Raw genomic sequence first — 19,529 nt, 5'->3', positions numbered from 1 at the left:
TCTTATGTGTCGAGGTTGTTATGCCTGCATATATGCATCAGTCAGGATTAATTTGAATACAACTGTATTCAAATAAATCCCAGTTCTCTCTGTGTTTGTCTGTGTATGTGTGTGCGTGTGTGTGTGTGTGTGTGTGTGTGTGTGTGTGTGTGTGTGTGTGTGTGTGTGTGTCTGCTTGTTGGCCTGAGAGACAGTTGACCCAGTGCTACTGTGGGTCACAGCTGAATTTGGGAATAGCTCTCTGACACCCAATGCCGACACTAGCACTCTGGGAATTATGCTAATATTCCTCAGTGCCAACCCCGCCCCCTCTCTTGGTTACACATTAAACTGCCAATCACACTGTAAACAAGACAAGCCCCCTCACACACAAGTGAGAAACGCTCACACACAGCTACTTACACGCTCTACCTTGTAAATTTGTGGCTGTGTTTCACTTGGCATTGCCTGGGCTTTGATGAGCAGTTTGGCAAAAGCCCTCTGGGATGACGTTGGCCTCAGGCCGCAGCATCCTTGTGTATGTGTTTGTGTGTGTGTACACATGCTTTTGTTGTTGATTCGAGTGTTGACAGACTAATACTGGGCTTTCTGCACCTGTCAGAGCACACCAATTAATCTCCATGGATACTGGGAAGCCAGCTGATATAAATCAGAGGAGAGGCCACAACAGTCATACTCAGACCAGGGAGACGTGGCAGCACTGATGCTGCGTGCAGTCAACTAAATCTATTGGTGGTAGTTCATGTCCATGACCTTGCATCGGCAGTTGGTCTTTCTTCTACTCTGTGTTTTTGGGAAATATGAGACAAGAAATTTGAGAGCATGTTTCCCTCCAGCTAAATTTGACCTGAATGTTTTTGTTTCAGAAGGGTTGTTGCAGTAAAGTAGCCAATGGTGACATGATTTACAGACACTGTGTTTTTGGCAACTGCTGTGGGTGTGTTGCTAGGCTAGGATAGTGCTGGTCAGATTTCCCCCCAAGTCTTTGGTGAGGCGGTGATAGAGTTTCACTCTTTACTTTATCCATACCTAGGTCTGGGCTGTAATTGGGACACCTACCACTGAAAGATGAGCTGTGCTTGGCTTGCACCTGGTAACATGTCTAGTGATGGACTGAAAGATGTTTTTTTTAACTGAATTGATTTTCCTCTGTAACATGGTGCTTATGACTAAGAACCTGTACCATAATCACAAAAATATATCGCATAAAGTAGGAGGGGCTATATCAGGTATTGTCATGCCCATTTAGGTAAAATATAAAGTCTATGCCTGGAGCCTGGTATTAATTTGAGTGTGCCACACAAAAATCAGTTTCTGCCACATTATCTGGCTGGACAGACATGTTTTACATTTCGAGAACCTGCACGTAATAAGGCCAGTTCAGAATATTTCAGCTTATTGGCGAGAGAGAAATGAGTGTAGTTCTTTGTCTCTTTTCCTTTTTGTAGCACTGTTGACCTTTAAGACAGAATCCTCCCACTTTTTTGGCACAGGAACCCTTGGAAAAAAGGATGTAAGGAGCAATAAAGCAAAATGTGGAGATGAAAAGCTAAATGAATTAAAGTGTGTATGAGATAGCAGACAGAGGATTTTTGTTACCTGAGATGTTGGCTTATAGAGACTAGAGGAATTCATAGGGAGTTACAGAAGAGGAGCAGGCGAAGAAAAAAAAAAAAATAGAGATGAAAAAGAGTCTCATGGCATGAGGGGGACTGCAGCATACAGTTGTTGACTTTGGATTGTACTAGGATGACATAATTCCTCGGCTGCTTCCACAGGAAATAAGGTCACAGCAGGAACCTCGGCCAAGCGTGGAAAGGCGCCTGTTTCTACCTTGATGCACAAGCACACAGATGAATGCATTGACTTATACACACACACATACAATACAATGAGCTTTGAGGCAAAGGCCTGTGTTGCTATGTGTAAGAGGAGTTTTTCAGCACAGTTCATATCATTCAAGGTTGGTGTGGACAATGGGATATTCACTGCCCGGCCCATACACCCACTCATGGTGGACTTCATTAACTGTACCCATTTGGCTGGGAGATATTTGCACATGCACACTGAGAGAACTTTTATGCAAGTGACATAATTTGACACTATCCCAGTGCAAGCTGGGATATTATCCAAATGCTCGCTTACAGATGCTTGTATGCATGCAGACACATATGCAAGATTTTTTTCATGCAAGTTTTTTGTTTTTTGTTTTTTTTTTTTTGTCTGAAAAGTTTTTAACTCAGTGGGAGTCACTGTTACATAATACTCTGGGCCTCCCTTTGTGTCACTATGGAAACCATCACAACATGTTTATAAGCGGGAGGTATTTGGTGGGACTCCCCTACCCCAGAATATCAATTGCGCAATCATGATTGGATGACAGGGGCTCCCTTACAGAATCATGCACCAGGGGAGGCCAAATGGAGACTGGATGTTTTGTAGGTTTATTTCAGAATATTGTGTTGATCTGGGTGTGACTGGGTGTGTGGATGTGCCTGTGTTTGCGCATGCATGTGTGTGTGTGTTTGTTTCCATGTGAAGGTTTGCCAATGTTCCAGAAACCTCATGATTTGGGTGTCACCCATGCCCCCACCCCACCCATCTGCCTACAGCCTCTCCATCTACCCCACACACCCTCTTCCTTTGAATCCACCCTTCAAACAGCTCCACCCAAACTGGGCCAGTGGTTTTCTACAGAGAATTCCCTCAGTGCTAAGATGCTCTCACCAGTTTATCAAGACAAGCATATCTTGCATGCATGCATTAATACTCTAAAAATATTTACATGCCTTTGTCCTAATTTTAATGCCCAGAAGGAATTTGAAGTGAATGGAGCACAGTCTCTAGACAGTTGTAATGTTGACCTAAATATATTAGGACTTTTTTGCAAGAACAAGCATAATTTGAGTTATTGCACTTGTTAAATCAAAATAGTGCGTATCCCTTATCTCCATGCTGTTACTTAGATTTATGTTTTTGCACAGAAAGGACTGTGGGGCTGTAGTTTCCTCCTTGCTGATCTGTAAGAAATGTTTTTATTATACAAATCACTCATCTTCTGTTGAAGCTGAATATTTTCCTGGCTTTGGATAAGGTAACATGAAGGATGTCAAAGGCAACAGAAACCATCCAGGCTCACCTGAGTGTTGCACAGTTCAGAAATCTGCTACCCTCTAGCGATTCTCAGCCAATACCAAACAGCACCATGTTGGCTCACAAGGCCACCTCATGCCTGTTGTTTGACATGAGGAGGATCTATAGCTCCATCTACAGGATAATTTGTGTACCAACACCAGTGTTTCAGAGTCACTTAAGAATTAAAACTATTGCTCAAGTAGGTTTTTACATGTTTTTCTATTTCTCAAACTGCTCTCATTCCTTTTTTACACATAACAGAAGAAGTGTTGAAACAACACATGACTTAGCTCTGATGAAATTACTTTTTGGAGAAAAGGGTACTGCAAAATACAGTACCAACATAGTTTACTGGGAAATGTATTTTTCAAGGTGCACAATAGATTGATGTTAATATGACGGTAGGATCATACTTAATGCAACGGGTGGACTGTTTTTAATCATTCCACATTTTTTTATTACCAATGCTTCATTGCTATCGGACCATCTCTGATAAAGATATGTTAATAATATCGCAGGTCTGCACACTGACTACTTATTTATGTTGACACATTTCTCCCTCCTAAAGTTTCAGCCTATTCTTACTCTTCTGTGTGAAAAAGCAAAGAAACAGCGACTGCTGTGCTCTGCCACTGACTGTGCGCAGTCTCCTACTGCAGTCAGGTGAATGCTTTCCAACTGCAGATCCAGACAGTGGCCCATCACTAATGCTGATGTAGGATTAGCTCACGTACTCTAAATCCTAAAATAGCCAAAGGAAGGTAATGTAAAACTTGCCCTAATAGCCATGTGTATGAATATAAGAAGCCAAGCTGTCCAATGAAGGTTTGTAGTTTGTTATTATCCATTACTTGTTGACAGGCTGCTGTTCCCCATGAGGAAGATGATTCACTGGGCATTTGTTTTGATGATGTAACTGGGCACCCCTCCCAGAAATAGGCACTAAAGTGAGAGACTAAGTAAAAATGGATGCATCTTTTCCTAACAGGAAGTTGCTCCTTATTGCTTTAACATTTTCAGGTTAATGTTTTATGTTTTTATGTGCAGCAGCCGATATAAGCCGGTGTTCGATTTCATAGATATAGCAGTACTGTATGTGTGTGTGTATGCTGGCAAGTACACAAAACATATTGCAATGCAGTAAAAATACATGTTTTTTTATTGATTATAGATTTACATCTACACCAGTAATACATTCAGAGATGTTTCTTGTTAAATGTATTGTACAGTTACTACTATAAAATCCTTTAAAGACCAATAGAGATTAAAGATGGCAGTTTCAAGTATTTACTGGACACATTCGTTAAACATTAAATTGTATCTGGATAAACACAACAAATTTAAACTTCAGCATTCTTGTTTACTAGCTTGCAGTCTATTTCTACCATTAGTAGATAGCAAAAGACCCACAAGTCCTTGTGCATCTTTGCTTGTAGTACAATAGCAGACAGAATATGTCTCTCTGCAGTTGCTTGGTCACAGGTCTGACAGAAATCTGAATTTAACAATGTCAAGTTAAACTGCAACTGCTGGTAAGTTGTATTGGCAGCAGTTGCTACTAGCAACTGAATGTTCAACTGAGTAAAACTGCCCAGGGTGGAATATAAACACAAAATATTTCTGTTATGTGCTTATGTAACCAAAAACAATGGCAGATATGTTGCTGTACATTCTGTATGGATGTCAGTATCAATCAGTCCAGTATTTTGCCTTGACAGAAACTGACCAACTGTTGGACTGCTAAATAATGTTTTGCTTATATTCATGGCGTTATTCTCTTTATTTGTATCCAAAAGCTAGTATTGCTGAGGATCTAATGTAAAAAACCAGTGAATTGATCAAAAACAGCAGAGTGACGGCTGATGTGGATAGTTTAGTCTGTGATGTTTTTATTATAAGACTGCCTACGCTTCCACTCCGGCAGCTACAGCAGCCACAGCAGCTGTGTTTTTAACTGTTCCCATGTTGATCTCCCCTGATTCGGATGTGAGGTAGACTGTGGCCAGCACTGATTCACTTCATTTATCATGGAAGGAGCACTTGAACTTGGTTCATGGTCTTTACTTTAGAGACGAGGCTCCCAAGGCAACTTTGTGTGTATGAGTTTGTGTTTGTTCTCATGTGCATATGTGTGTTTGTTGGTGTCCTTGTTGAGAGGAAGTGAGGCTGGGAATAGCGGATAGAGCAGCGATGTGAACTGTGTTTCCTGCTGTTGGCACGGTAACCCTGGGAGCATTCCATCTGCCACTCAATCCAGGGAAAGGGTTATCACCATGGAGATGGCATTTGGCAGGCTTGGTCTAAAGTGCTTGTGTGTATAATCACAAAGATGAGGAGGGGGAGTTGTTTTTTTTTTTTTTGTTTTTTTTTTTTTCATCTGATATTATGTTCTGGTTTAAACTTGATTTATTTCACTGGGTAGTTGCGGTGCAAGTACTGCAAGTATTAAAAGTAATATTACATAAACAATAGGGCTTACGTGCAAAACAACACCCACTTAATGGAGTAATGATTGCAATGTTTATATGAAAAGACCCATATACCTAGAAAGACAAATAAGAATATGTCTGAATATTAGACTTCAACAATTCTAATATTCACAGTAGCATACTCAAAAGGTCAGAAAGCATGCTTTTAAAGCCTTTTAAAGCCTTTTCAAGGTTGTTAAAAATAACATTATGGTAATATCTAATGCCATAGAAAGTTTGTCCATTAGAAAATCTAACAATTAATGCTAGTAATAGGTTTAAGAGGATTGAGCAGTGCAGGTACACTTGTAGTCATCAGCAAAATCCACTAAAACAATTTCCCACAAGGGATTAATGAATTATTTTTGATTCTGATCCTGAAACTGCATCTGTCCTTACATTTTGCATATGTGTGTGTTGTCACGTGTGTATCCATGCATGTGTTTGTGAAATCTGCCCGGTGCTTGAAGCAGAAATAAACATGAAATCAGTGACTATATTTAAACAGATAATTTTACACACAGCAGACTATTTCCCAGAGCAGGTGTGTGTGTGTGTGTGTGTGGGCGTGTGGGTGTGTGGGTGGGTGTTTAGGAAGTTGTTATGTTCACACTATTCAACTTCTCTGTACAACTGGAAGAAACAGTTCCTGTTATCTGAATCCATTGAAGCACCCTTGCACACGCTCACACAAAAATGATATGCCGTGACAAATTAGACACATGTATCAATGCTTGTGTGCTAATTAAACCCATTTAGGACAGCATGTGTGCATGTCCAGTGTGTATTTAATAGCTGGATAAAGGCAGCAGTTGTTGCTAGACAGCTGATCCTCTGCCTTAGTCCCATGGGTCTTTCCATCATTGCATTTATTTGATCAATGCTGTCAAGGCTGCTGACTCACCTGTTCCTGTAGCAGTGGGGTTGGATTAGGTCTGTGCAGTGGGTAAAGGAAAGCACTTGCAGACACACACACACACACACACACACACACACACCCACACACCTGTTGCTCAGAATTTCCATTAGCACTTTTTCGTTCCCTACCATATGCCTCTTACCCTGTCTTCCTCCTTTTCTCTGCTTTGCCCATCAGGACTCAGGATTTAGTTCTTATCTTGTTTAATCATAATTTATGACTGAATCACTGTCTCTCAAAAAATGTAGGGTGCTGGTGTAAGTAAACTGAATTATCATTAAACTGCAATGGTTGTTGGACACCAGGGGGTGGTGGACCAGGCACACAGCAGACAATCACCTTAAGAAGTGAATATAACAAATAACTGTGACATATTTTGGGTGTGTCACTAATTATTTGTCCAATATTAACTTTAGTCTTGTTTTGGTGTCTTTAACTGCTAAATGCCTTTATTCACCAGTCAGTTGCTAAGTTTATTTTTGTCCTGAGCAGGTAACATATATTGGAGATTGTAGATTGATTTGGTAAATTGACTGCTTTTTATTTTCATGTCAGCATATTCGATAGCCTAAGTATTTGAGAAGTTGCCTGATGATTAGCACAAGAATGAAGAGGCAGGTTTTAAGACCAAGAGGAGAGTTTCAGAGGCAGGGCAGGGTTACACCGGCTGTCAGTCAGACAGGAAAAGAGCACACAGCTGCCCAGCGGCATCTGTTCTGTCTCTCCGTTACACTCACACATACACACTTACATGAACACATGTATCACTTTATATGATACAGATTTATGATATCACAAGTGCATCGCTCCAGTTCAATAGGTGGAGCAAAGGATGTTTTGGGAACTAAATGAGAGGAGCAAAGATGAAGGGGGGGGGGGGATGAGGGATTCAAAGTGACATGGAAGGCTGGTGAGAAGATAGTGATGTGTTGCCCAGACTGTGTTTATTTGTTGTTAGGCACAAGATCATGATTGTATAATGTTTTTCTCTGCAGCATGGAGGGAAGATGTGGCAGAAAGAAGACAATCTGTGTGTGTGTGTGTGTGTGTGAGAGGGAGAGAGAGAGAGAGAGAGAGAGAGGGAGAGGGAGACTGTGTGTGTGTGTGTGGTGGGTTTGTCTGTGTGTGTGGTGTGTTTGTCTGTGTGTGTCCATGTGTGTGGGATTGGTATGTGACCTTGGCTTCAGCACAGAGTCTAGTTGTTCCAAAGAATTCAGTTGGGCGTAGAGGGAGCTGAGAGGAGTTACCCTAAAAATCCAAGGTGACTCACTTATTTTTCTGGAAAGTCACTGTTACAAATGGATCCTGACCTTTTCTACAGAAAAAGACCTGTCTATTTCCTTGTCACTAATAAACCATATTGGCATTAATCCGGTGGAAGAAATGGGTCACAAGGACAGAAAATAACATCTCCAGTGCAGTACACACTTATATAGTAGGAGAAGTAGGAGTAGACATAGAGTTACAGGTATAACAACAGAAAAATATTTAGGCTAAAGAAAACTATCTACTTAAAATATCTTTCTGTTTTATGGGTTAATTTACTCCCGGACGCCGTAGCACTAGAGGGCACTAGACTGTACATTTGTGCTGCTTTGAAACACAACCTCAGTGGAATCTGTGTTTCCAGTGCCAGCAGATACTTAAATCAACTGTTTTCTTTTCTTTGACAGTCAGCCGCACGTTTTGATATATATGGTGCAATAAAGTGCAGGAAGACATTTGATGTTGTGTCTTTGTCTTGGAGTGATTTTATCTGGACAGGTTTAAAATAGGGCATGCCTGTGTGCTGTGAGACATCCCCTCTCCGGGTCACAGGCTTCAAATTAGTGTTACTTTACTCTGTGAAGGAGTTTTGGGCCTGTGGCATAGCCCAGAGAATAGTCAGACTCAGGGGCCTTTAGAATCATTTTATTCTCACTATTAATTAACCATTATGGTATATGCTATTTACCAGTGACCATTTTTATTTAGATTTTGCATCAGGATAGAAACATAGATCCTTCTAACGGCTGTAGAGTGTTTTGGCAGGTCTAGAGTAGATAAGGTGATCAGTCCAATAAAGTGACAGTTTTGATATTTAATTTTCTGGTTGATTTGCTGCTTTTATCTGTAAATAACATTTTAAATGTCTTTGGGTGTTGGTCGATGAACTGAAACATAAACAGAAAAATTGTTTGCAATAGTTTTGAAAATCAATCAGTCCTAGTCTCCTAGTTCTATTTTCTGTTTTTCAAATGTTAGGATGTTGTGATAGGATTTTCTGGCATTTTATAGATTCATTAATGGAAGAAACAAGAACATTTGTCAGCTGCAGCTACAATCAAGAGTGCATTTTGACAATGTTAATGTTCCAGGGAAATCTAAGTCAGGAAGCTAGTCCAGTGGAATTACTCTATGTCAACAGCTATAACAACAGGTGCTTAGCTCAGTGATTTATTGCTCCATACAAAATTACTTCTATGAAAATCTTTTGGCTTTACTTGTTCTACCTACTCGCTCTGAAGCACTGACCTAAGCTTGTCTGCAGTCAAATTATTTTCACTTTGAGTTGTAACTTTCTGCTGGCTAACTTTAGTCAAAGACAGGGACTGAGGTGAACTCATATCCTGCAAAGCACTACACACAGATATGTAACTTGGTTGAATCCCATCCCATCCCATCCCCGCCCCTCCACCCCCCACCCTAATGCTCAGGACAGTCGGTTTGCTGTGTGTGTGTTGCCAGACCCCGGCATGGCTCATGTTTCTCAGTGCAGTTTGTCAAAACCCAGCTTGAAGCAGCAGGCACCAGTGAGACTACACCAAATACATACATCCAGAGCTGAGCTGTGGGTTTCTACCTCAAAGAGAAGCCACCATTTGGGGCTGTGATTTGCCAATAAATCAGCTGGTATCATGGTTCTACTTTCCGGCCTTCACAGTAGCACAAGGAGCATCTCTTTACACAGACACACTGCTGGATTACTCCTGTACAGGGCACAGCTCTGGGAGCCTGTGCATTCAACTGGAATCTGGAAGAGAGAGATTTTGTGAGTGTGTATGTTTGCCAAAGGCTATTTTGTGTGAAATCATACCGACGCTGGATGTTCCTTTGCTTTCCTAAGGTGTTTAGCCATTTTTTGGTTGCTGGATTTTTTAAGCTGTTAAGAGGACTTCATTACTTCATCCCACTTCATTTCTTTTCACTGGTTATTTGGTTGCTGTGCAAGCTGGTCCATCTGTAGTCGCCGTGTCAATAGCCACACCGGTGGTCGTTTCTGGTGGGAGGTTGCGAGTCTCTGCCCCCACCATGATGATCAAGGAGACATCGTTACGCCGGGACCCCGACCTGAGGGGGGAGTTGGCCTATCTGGCAAGGGGGTGTGACTTTGTCCTCCCTTCACGCTTTAAGAAGAGGCTCAAGTCCTTCCAGCAGCAACAGGTCAGTCAGTGCAACAGGAAGGAAGGACAGAGTGCAAGTTTGGACTCATGCGACAAATTTAAGACAACACACCAAATTCACTCACATTGACTCAAGCATTGTCTCCTTATGATATGTCGTCCTTGTTTCCCACATTTACACACACATTCTCATATGTGCGTCTACACAGATGTTCATATTTTAGATATACATCCATACAGTAGATATATCTTGTTGCTCTCATACACACATGCCAGGGACGACATACTATTCTGAGGCAGATACCAGCAGAGTATAAATAGGGCAGGAGGTGCAGGAATAGAGTGACAGAATGAAGGCTGTGAAGGAGAGTGGGGGGTGGGGGGGACAGTTACAGCTGTCCTGCTCAATACACACAGCATGGAGGTTGTCGAGACACACACCAGGCACCAGGGACGCATTTTGATGTCAAGCAGTGTTAATTAAATGCTGGTTTCAGCTCTGTGCATGCACTAATTGAATTTTGCAACTTTTCACGTCGTCAACCTACTATCAACTACAGCCAATGGGAGCATTTAGTGTATAAATAAATAATTGAATAATAAAATAATTCTGTTTTGAGTTCCTTAAGATGTTGTCTGTGTTACATGGACTACATCTTGTCTTGGTTGCTGTTTTTCTTTCCTGTTTGAATGAGAACTTTACTATTGTCTCATGCAGTATTACTGTGTATTATATCATGAACAGTTCTTATTATTGTAAGTCTAATGTTGTCCAGCTTGGGTATTTGTGTAGTGCTTATTTGAAATCTTTATTACTGGTAATGTGTGCACAGAATAATGCATTTAAAATGAAAGCGCTTGATTCGACCATCAGAAGTACAGTATCACTTTTCCTGTGTGTGTTATTTATTTTGCCTCATTAGGTAATTAAGGTGTCAGAGATTAGGATAAATTAAGTTAAGACCAACATCATCTTGACTGCGACAGTCCTGGGCCACCTGGAACTTTTCTCGCCAGCACTTTAAATCAGACTGCTGACTGACATAGTGACTAACAGATTATGAAACAAGCCCCTTGTTGAAGGTATGTTTGGTTACATGGTTGGGAGTTTCCAACATGGGTCCTTTTGAAGTGAAGTTTGGTCTTGTTTATACTTCTGGAGAATGTTATCTTTGAAGTAAGGAAATCATTCACTTAAAATGCGCAAGAAAGTCCTACATACTGTTTGTGGAGTAAAAGTATGCGAAAGTATACATATACATTTGTAGTAATGCAGTAAATCGACTGCAGGTGTGCTGTCAGGATGTCAGATGCTGTACAGGAGTGCTGATTTGTTCTAGCAGGGGTCATCTTTTCTACATCTATTTTAAGATTTGCTTCCTAGAACATATGAAGGAAAAATCTAATTCATAGATTCTTCCTTTAAAATGTTTCATCTCCCTTCCCTCTTTTCAGGTTCAGACCAAACCAGACAAGAAACCAGGCACACCTCCACCAGCCCCTGCCCCAACCGCAGCCGCACCTGCCCCCGCACCACGCTCACCCAGCCCTCCACCAGTTCCGGTGATAGTCACCCCTCCTCCCCCTGCCATCAACATTCCCAGGTTCTACTACCCTCGTGGGCTCCCTGCCCTGGGCCCGGCTGCCAACCACGATGCAGCCATTGCTGCCATTGAGACAGCCTTCAGTGAGTTTGAAGAGGAGAAGGCTGACATATATGAAATGGGCAAAATTGCAAAGGTAAGCAGATTAATAATAAACAGTATAATTGGCTGCACTTTAGAAGAACTAATGTTTACATTGAACCTGCTCCACTCTATGGTGGATGCAGTTTCATGGAGCCACCATTGAGTTTTCTCAAAGATGTTTGTGGAGTAAAAGTATGCAATTGATTTTTCAGGGCAAAATATTGTTACTTCTGTTTTGTTCAGGCATGCGGGTGTCCACTTTATTGGAAGGCCCCCATGTTCTACGCAGCAGGTGGCGAGAGGACAGGATTTGTGTCTGTTCACTCTTTCATTGCAACCTGGAGGAAGTAAGATAGGCCTGATTTTCATCTAACCCTTCTTAATAATACATCACAACTCCCATCGTGTTTTATTAAGAAATGTGTCCTTTCCTGTTTTCTCATCCCACCTCTACTCCTGAAGGTTGCTCCACAGTTGTCATGATGATGCATCAAGGTTTATTTGCTTGCTTGCAAAACCTGGCTGTAACTACCTGGAGCAGGAGGACTTCATTCCTCTACTGCAGGTAAATATCTTACCAGCATTGATTTAAAAAAAAAAACAACAACAAAAAAAAAAAAACAAAAGAGCAACTCAGCCATTACCCAGTCTTGGTCCGGTCATCTGTAAATTTTCCACAAAGTTGTGTGATTTGCATATTTTTTAATGGTCCTTCCTGTGTTTGTCTTAGGACATAGTGGACACACACCCTGGGCTCACATTTCTGAAGGATGCACCTGAATTCCATTCCCGCTACATAACAACGGTAAACAGCATGAGAAGGGATACCAGCTGTGCTTTATTCTTTAATTATATCACTGTTTTAGTGTAATAATAAGATAACTGCCATTTAATCTGAATCTGTTACTAGTCTGATGAATAGGCTTTAAAGGAGCCACAGCTTCTTAATTATTATCCAATTATATTATATTATATTATATTATATTATATTATATTATATTATATTATATTATATTATATTATATTATATTATATTATTAAGTATGTATCAAGCAAAAGCTGTAAAAGTATGTATAGTTTTGATAGAGGAGATGAAGAGGAGGTCATGTCCGAATGCATTAGTATGCAGTGACATCACAGAAACACTGATGCCCCCTACAAGCCTGCTGAAGCTGCCCTTGGCCCCTTTACATGTCCATATTAAGAGACTTCCTCTACTCTACATCGGCTGACCTGCTACTGTATGAGACAGTAGCTGTGGGAGGTCCATGTACCAGTGTTAATCTGATCTTTACTCAGCCTAAGTGTTGTGTTTCAGGGAAAGTGACCCACTTGTTTCCATTGTATACTAAAGACTTTTTCACTAAGATTATAATGAAGAAGAAAATAGCAGTTGTGAGTGCATTGTTGGGAGAGCCCCCTCAAAGAAAAATGAGTATAACAAATCTGAAAGACAGGACTGTCTCTTAACTTTAGAAGATGACAAACATGCTTATACCATTCAGGACCCAAATTGCAAAATATCTTAATCAACATGTAGTTTTTACCTATTTAAAGAAAGTGATTGATTGATGCTGTTGTATCAAACATTTCAAACTTTCATTTATATTGCCTTTTACCATTTGGATACTCTGTACTATTATCCCAGGTGATCCAGCGGATATTCTACACAGTGAACCGTTCATGGACGGGTCGTATCACTATGATGGAGCTGCGCAGGAGCAACTTCCTACAGACTCTGGCTCTGCTGGAGGAGGAGGATGACATCAACCAGATCACTGATTACTTCTCCTATGAGCACTTCTATGTTATCTACTGCAAGTTTTGGGAGCTGGACACTGACCATGACCTGTACATTGATCACAAAGACCTGGGAAGATACAATGACCACGGTAAACACAACTTAGACTAAGGTTTTGTTTTCCCCCAGCTGAGATGACTCCATACAGATCCATGAAGGTTACATCTTTATCAAGAAGGAATTTTGAACTCATTGATTTAATATGGGTTGGCTCACAATGGAGCCTAGAATCCAAAGCAGGCACACTTTGGATTTGGCACATAAATTTGTTTATTTTCCATTTTGGGGCCCCCACTAGTTAGTGCTAAAAACAATAGCTGTTTGTCCATGAGCTCAACACTTTCATGTTATCTGATGTAAACTGCATTACACTGCTACACTGTTGTATGACCCCTTAGCCGACAGTTTATCCACTGACTCAGTACTTACGCAACTACAAGCTACTGTACCACATGTGCAAGGGTTTCCATTTGTTTCTGGGTATTTGAAAAAAATCACATTTGCTTATTTTTCCCATTGTCTCTTTTGACAGCATCCTCAAACAGAATCATTGAGAGATTGTTTTCAGGGGCTGTGACACGGTAAGTGGAAAGACCCACACAAACCAACATGGAGGAGCTGATTACTTTACCATAATAGCGTTATTAATTGTGAATGGTTCTGTCTCTCTTTCAGGGGTAACGCTGTGCAGAGGGAAGGCAGGATGAGCTACGCTGAGTTTGTCTGGTTCCTCATATCTGAGGAAGACAAGAAAAATCCCACCAGGTTATGAGTCCTCCTGCCAAATAAGTATTTGACATGCCAGTTGGACAACACTGTATGTAACTTCATGTGCATTTGTTACTTTGTTCTCCAGTATTGAGTACTGGTTCCGGTGCATGGACACTGATGGCGATGGTGTCCTGTCCATGTTTGAGCTGGAGTATTTCTATGAAGAACAGTGTGAGAGGATGGAAAGGATGGGCATTGAACCTCTGCCTTTCCAGGATTTGCTCTGCCAAATGCTTGATCTCGTCAAACCTGAGTGCCCTGGTTAGTGCCCCATTACTAACTGTGGATTTTTTCCCATTTTAATAATTATGTTCTAATATATTGGAAAGCCACATCCAGCCATTCTTATTTAGATGTTGCTATTTGAAATCTACACATGCATGTGTTGTTTTCTCCAGGTAAGATAACCCTGGGTGATCTGAAACGCTGCCGGATGGCCCACATATTCTTTGACACCTTCTTCAATTTGGAGAAATACCTGGACCATGAACAGAGAGACCCATTTGCTGTGCAGAAGGTATGAATCTGCATGTGTGTAATATTCATTAATATTGAAAATTTAAAGCTAACAACACTTTACAATGTTAGACATGGTCATATATTTAAAGTTATGTTCTTATTGCTTTGTACCTCCTGTTTTGTAAAGTAAAGTTTTACTCATGTATGTTTTGTTACCTGTAAAACATGAATGCTTGTGGTCTGCGTGTAATAATGTAGGACATTGATAGTGAAGGTCCAGAGCCGTCTGACTGGGATAAATATGCCTCAGAGGAGTATGAGATACTAGTGGCGGAGGAGACTGCAAATGAACAGCTACATGAGGGGTAAGACACACACACTCACACATGCGTATGTGTTTTTCCAAGTATGGAAATGCAATCAGTAGGCTGAGTTCTCTGCAGTTTAGTGTGCATTAAAGGAAGAAAGGAATTTTTGTATCTGAATATTAGCTGGATTAGTGAGGAAAATAAAAAGTGTATGCAGCAACAATTAATCATTTCTACTATTTGTGTATGTTCCCAGGTCATTTGATGATGACTATGAATCTGAGGATCTTCATGTCCCTGGAGAGATTGGGAATAAAATGGAAAAACTGGTCATATCAGACCTGTCAGCATAAAACTTCCCTGGAATTCATGGGCCTCTCTTTCTGAAAAACAGACAGGAATCATGTGATTGATGATCCTTTGGGATAGATGCATTTACAAACACTTGGACATAAAGACACAGAGAGAAAAAGGTTATGGCATCTGCAGTGACATACAGTGACTACAAAGTCTCCTCAGAAGACTGTGAACTAGTACTGTTCTGGTGCAATAATGCATCTGTATTATTATTGATATTGATGTCCCTGCTTCCACCTTTTTATCCCATCTGAGCGAACTAAGCAAAAAGAAAGAAGAAGAAGAAAAAAAAAACACTTCACTGTAAAATAATGTAGTTTCCATTGTCAGTTTTCTACAAACAGTCCTGCCAGAAGACAATCACCTACATGTTCAGTTGTTGCTGTGTTAAAAGCAGGCGGACAGACAGACTGTCAGCTACACAAATAGAAATAGAGAAACAGGGAGACAAACAGATAATGATAGTGACAGACACTGCCATTCAAAACCCACAGTCACAAAAGTCAGCTGCTCAGTTATACGACGTTCAGCCAGTCACTGCCATCAGAAACTCGCTGCCTGTGCAGCTCGTCACTGTGTTCTTTGTAAAGGAAGTTGTTAAACTTTTAGTCCTTTCAGGGAGGAATCATGTAACACTCAAAGTGTTTATAACAGCACCCCTCTGTGGCCAGTCTGTGCCATTGCATGTCACCACTGACATGCATCATACATAATGGCTGGCCAATCTTTCCAAGTGGGAGTTCAGTTTACTGCACAGCTTGAGCTGCTCTATTCTTAGTGTGGCATTATCGGCGCTCCACCTCTGGACTCCCTTTACAATCATTTCTAAACCCTGGAAAACGTCTCTGACTACATGGATTCTAGCCGTTCACTTCAGTGAGTCAATTCTCAGCAGGTCACAGTGACAGATAAGCACATAATATGACGCATGTTAATAAACATATCAAACTCTCTGGTAGAGTTTCCCACACATTTCCGTCTGTAACATTTATAATAATATATGGACATTTGGACAGCTGGGAGTTTTTCCTGTCATGCAATTACCCATCACACCCCACTGTATGATTTTCACATCATGGTTAATTGTGTATATACCTGGTAAATACTTCAGTTCTTACTTGCCATTTATGCCAAAGCTTATACTTAGAAACCATTGTCATATACCATTTGTTTATAAAACATTCAAATGTCCCAGCTCCCTTGAATAGACATTAATGAATGCCTCTTAAAGGATCAGTAAACCCAAATTATAAAGAACAGACTTTCACACAACTCTAGTGCTTTTAGCTATGTAGAAGGTTTTTGTTATGTTTGCCAAAGTATTGAGATGTCTGTCTCTGGAAATTGAGCCTCCATCTCACCACAATGAAAATTTATTTTTCCATCTGAACTGCTGAGTAAACAGTCCCGACATTGAGTTTTATAGAATACATTAGTAGGACACACTTTCTGGCAAAATGTGATGTTGTCAATTTGTTTTTATTTTTCTTTCTATGATTTTATTACAACCGTAATTCCATTTGCCCCCATTGTACTGAGATGGATGCAAACACAAAATACTAAACTAACTTTTTGCATAGCTACATAACACTAAATGAGATTGTATCTGTTAATTTGTATGAACTGATCCTTTAAGTCTATTGTTTGCTGTGCTGCGCTCACAAGGGCAAGTTCATGTGTGTACACTGCCCGTACCGTAATAGCTAGGAGCCTGTGTTTGCTTATAAATCACTCATAGAGGAGTGTGCTTTAGAAGCAATATGTAGCTGTTGGTTTTAAGCTGTTTATATGTCATAGTTGTCACCATGGGGATGGTCTTGCTGCGGTCAGTGTGTGTGTGTGTGTGTGTGTGTGTGTGTGTGTGTGTGTGTATGTATGTGTGTGTACTTGTATAACTCTTTAATTAGAAATGGGACAGCTCTTGTCCTTCGTGGCTTCAAATTCACTGGCATATACCTCCATTACTGACAGAGACACACACGCCACACTATTGAAAGTCATTATTGAAATGGAGAGAGAAATACGACTTAAGGGCCTTGAGTGTCCTCTTTTTGCTCTATGGTTATTGTAAATGTGCCTGCCTGTGTATTAAAATATACTTTAATAATAATAACAATTATAATGAGCCTGTAAAAATATAATGGCTCTGATTTTTGATGTATTCTGATGGGGTGTATTGCTGTGCCACTGTGTGGCTCGGGGTGGGGGGTAAATTATGTTGGATGTGTTTATGGTTTAGACGCATGGTGGAGTTTTCAGTTAAGTGTAACTCCACTGAAGGACTGATCTAAAGTGCCGTCCACCTGACAATCACAAAACTATATGAGCTATATCTCATATGGGAACCTCTGAGACTGATTTCACTACTGGGGTCACAGACACTCACACCTTTCCACCCAGACAGTGTTTAAAAAGAGCTGTTAATGGTGATGGGACATCTTGATAACTTTTTGGTTCTATGCAATGTGTCCTGGTGCTCACATGTCCAGCATCAGGCAAGGAGGGAAGCCATGCAGGACTTTTGGTTTAAAATATCTCTACTGTGAGAAGTAGAGAAAAGACTTTTATTTTGATTTACTTCCTCTGTGCGGAGGAGACTTGAGTAGGGATAGTGATGCAAATGCTGAATGATATTGGCATGGTTTTCTCTTTCTTTCTTTCTTTCCTTCTTTCTTTCTTTCTTTCTTTCTTTCTTCTTCTTTCTTCCTTTCTTCCTTTCTTCCTTTCTTCCTTTCTTCCTTTCTTCCTTTCTTCCTCCTGTTCAGTGTTATTTGTTGCTTTTGTCTGAAATTTAAATAAAGATGTTTCAAGAATATTGATTATCCTTGGAGATTCTTTATGATTCTTTTATGGTTACCTACATCCACTCTTGCTCTATGCCCTGATACACATACACATATCTCTCTTACACACATAATATTGTTATTCCCTCTATGTGTACACACAATGTACTGTATGTGTTTTTTTGCACTGGTGCTCAGTAGATTGTACTTTACCACATTTGAAAATACTGAGTGTCCAGACTGTGGGTCTGACCTTTTTAGCTTGCAGGGGTTTTTATGTCATTGCTAAGGTAAAGCTTTCTTCAAGTGGACAAAATGATTTGTTTTGTTAAGGGTTCTCACACCTACATAGTTTGGACTCTGACTGGCAAACATGACGCAAACAGCTGTGTACTAAATTGCGTCAAGCATCACTGTTGACATGACACACATGAGCCAAAAACAGGAAGTCTGTGGTGAGTGTGGCACATTGTAAACATATTCAGGAGATTTCCAAGCTTGCCAACCAATCATCCCACATGAGTATCAATCATTCACTGACTGAGGATCACTCACCTCTAAAACAGCAGCAGCGTTACCTGGGTCTTTATACTACTAGAGCTACCTGGGACAGTTGCTCCTTGATTTCGTTCATGCTGCTTTCGACAAGTAACATTACTAGGCAGGCAGTGGTGTGTATCAGACAAAGCAGGAGCAGAGTGGTACCATCTGGCACTACTGACTCCTCCATTATTACTGTTGTCTTCATCATCTCCCTCTTTGTCAACTTTGCCCTCACCACATGGCTGCTATTGCAGAACAGGGTATACCAGTGCCAGACCCTGACACAAGAGTTGTTTTTTCTACCATTACTTAAAAAAAAAGAGAAAATCCTTTGTTTCAAAATACTATTTGACATGATCAACACCTGTTCCAATGAAGTAAAGTTGCATCTGGATTTTTATTTTCACTATTCTTAAGTCTGTCTTTACTGTCAGTCTTATGTGAGTGCTAGAAGAAAAATAAGGCTTGAACAGATGCATTTCTATCTACACGCACCAGAGATTCTCTTAACTATCTACATCACATTGATTTGTATTCAACTTTTAAATCTTTACTTCGGGATATAACTCAGCACACCAAGGGTGGTTTCAGGCAGGAGCCTCTGCTGGGGGTTTATTGTTCTGAATGCAATGATTGTCCTGAGAATGATGTAACAGTTGGCATGCCACCAGGTTGTGATTTGTACATGAGAAATTTGCCTCCCATCGAAGGTCAGAGTTGACTGGTTATTGTTTGAAATGGCACTCATGCTTGTTTTCCCCAAATGTCAGGGACAAAGCAATTAGCCAACCCAGCCGCAGTCCCACCTCCTCTACTCATGGACATTCCACTGCCATGATTGCCAGCACCCACCACCTAGTGGTGGTGTGACCCGACCACTGTGTGATGTCATGACTGAAAGGTGTTCTGTAAGT

General features: G+C 40.7%; 1 protein-coding gene across 2 annotated transcripts in view; it reads left to right on the top strand.

Annotated features, from left to right (window-relative positions):
• The window catches only part of ppp2r3a (protein phosphatase 2, regulatory subunit B'', alpha), a 51,628-nt gene extending 35,957 nt beyond the window's left edge, over positions 1-15,671 (top strand). The window contains exons 1-13 of one of the 2 annotated variants that reach the window (XM_026303445.1): positions 8,681-9,553; positions 9,734-9,945; positions 11,361-11,645; positions 11,837-11,940; positions 12,056-12,158; positions 12,324-12,398; positions 13,242-13,485; positions 13,927-13,975; positions 14,070-14,159; positions 14,251-14,426; positions 14,564-14,682; positions 14,883-14,989; positions 15,189-15,671. In XM_026303445.1, the coding sequence (XP_026159230.1) occupies positions 9,814-9,945; positions 11,361-11,645; positions 11,837-11,940; positions 12,056-12,158; positions 12,324-12,398; positions 13,242-13,485; positions 13,927-13,975; positions 14,070-14,159; positions 14,251-14,426; positions 14,564-14,682; positions 14,883-14,989; positions 15,189-15,285 (1,581 nt within the window). In that variant the 5' untranslated portion in view covers positions 8,681-9,553; positions 9,734-9,813 and the 3' untranslated portion in view covers positions 15,286-15,671. Of the gene's footprint in view, positions 1-8,680; positions 9,554-9,733; positions 9,946-11,360; positions 11,646-11,836; positions 11,941-12,055; positions 12,159-12,323; positions 12,399-13,241; positions 13,486-13,926; positions 13,976-14,069; positions 14,160-14,250; positions 14,427-14,563; positions 14,683-14,882; positions 14,990-15,188 lie in introns of those variants that run through there. The other variant, XM_026303438.2, reaches the window with a different exon arrangement.
• Positions 15,672-19,529: the final 3,858 nt, after the last annotated feature.

This window comes from Mastacembelus armatus, chromosome 22 (genome assembly GCF_900324485.2).
Source record: "Mastacembelus armatus chromosome 22, fMasArm1.2, whole genome shotgun sequence".
In the NCBI taxonomy this organism is placed as follows: domain Eukaryota; kingdom Metazoa; phylum Chordata; class Actinopteri; order Synbranchiformes; family Mastacembelidae; genus Mastacembelus; species Mastacembelus armatus.
This window is presented reverse-complemented; position numbering and strand designations above follow the sequence as displayed.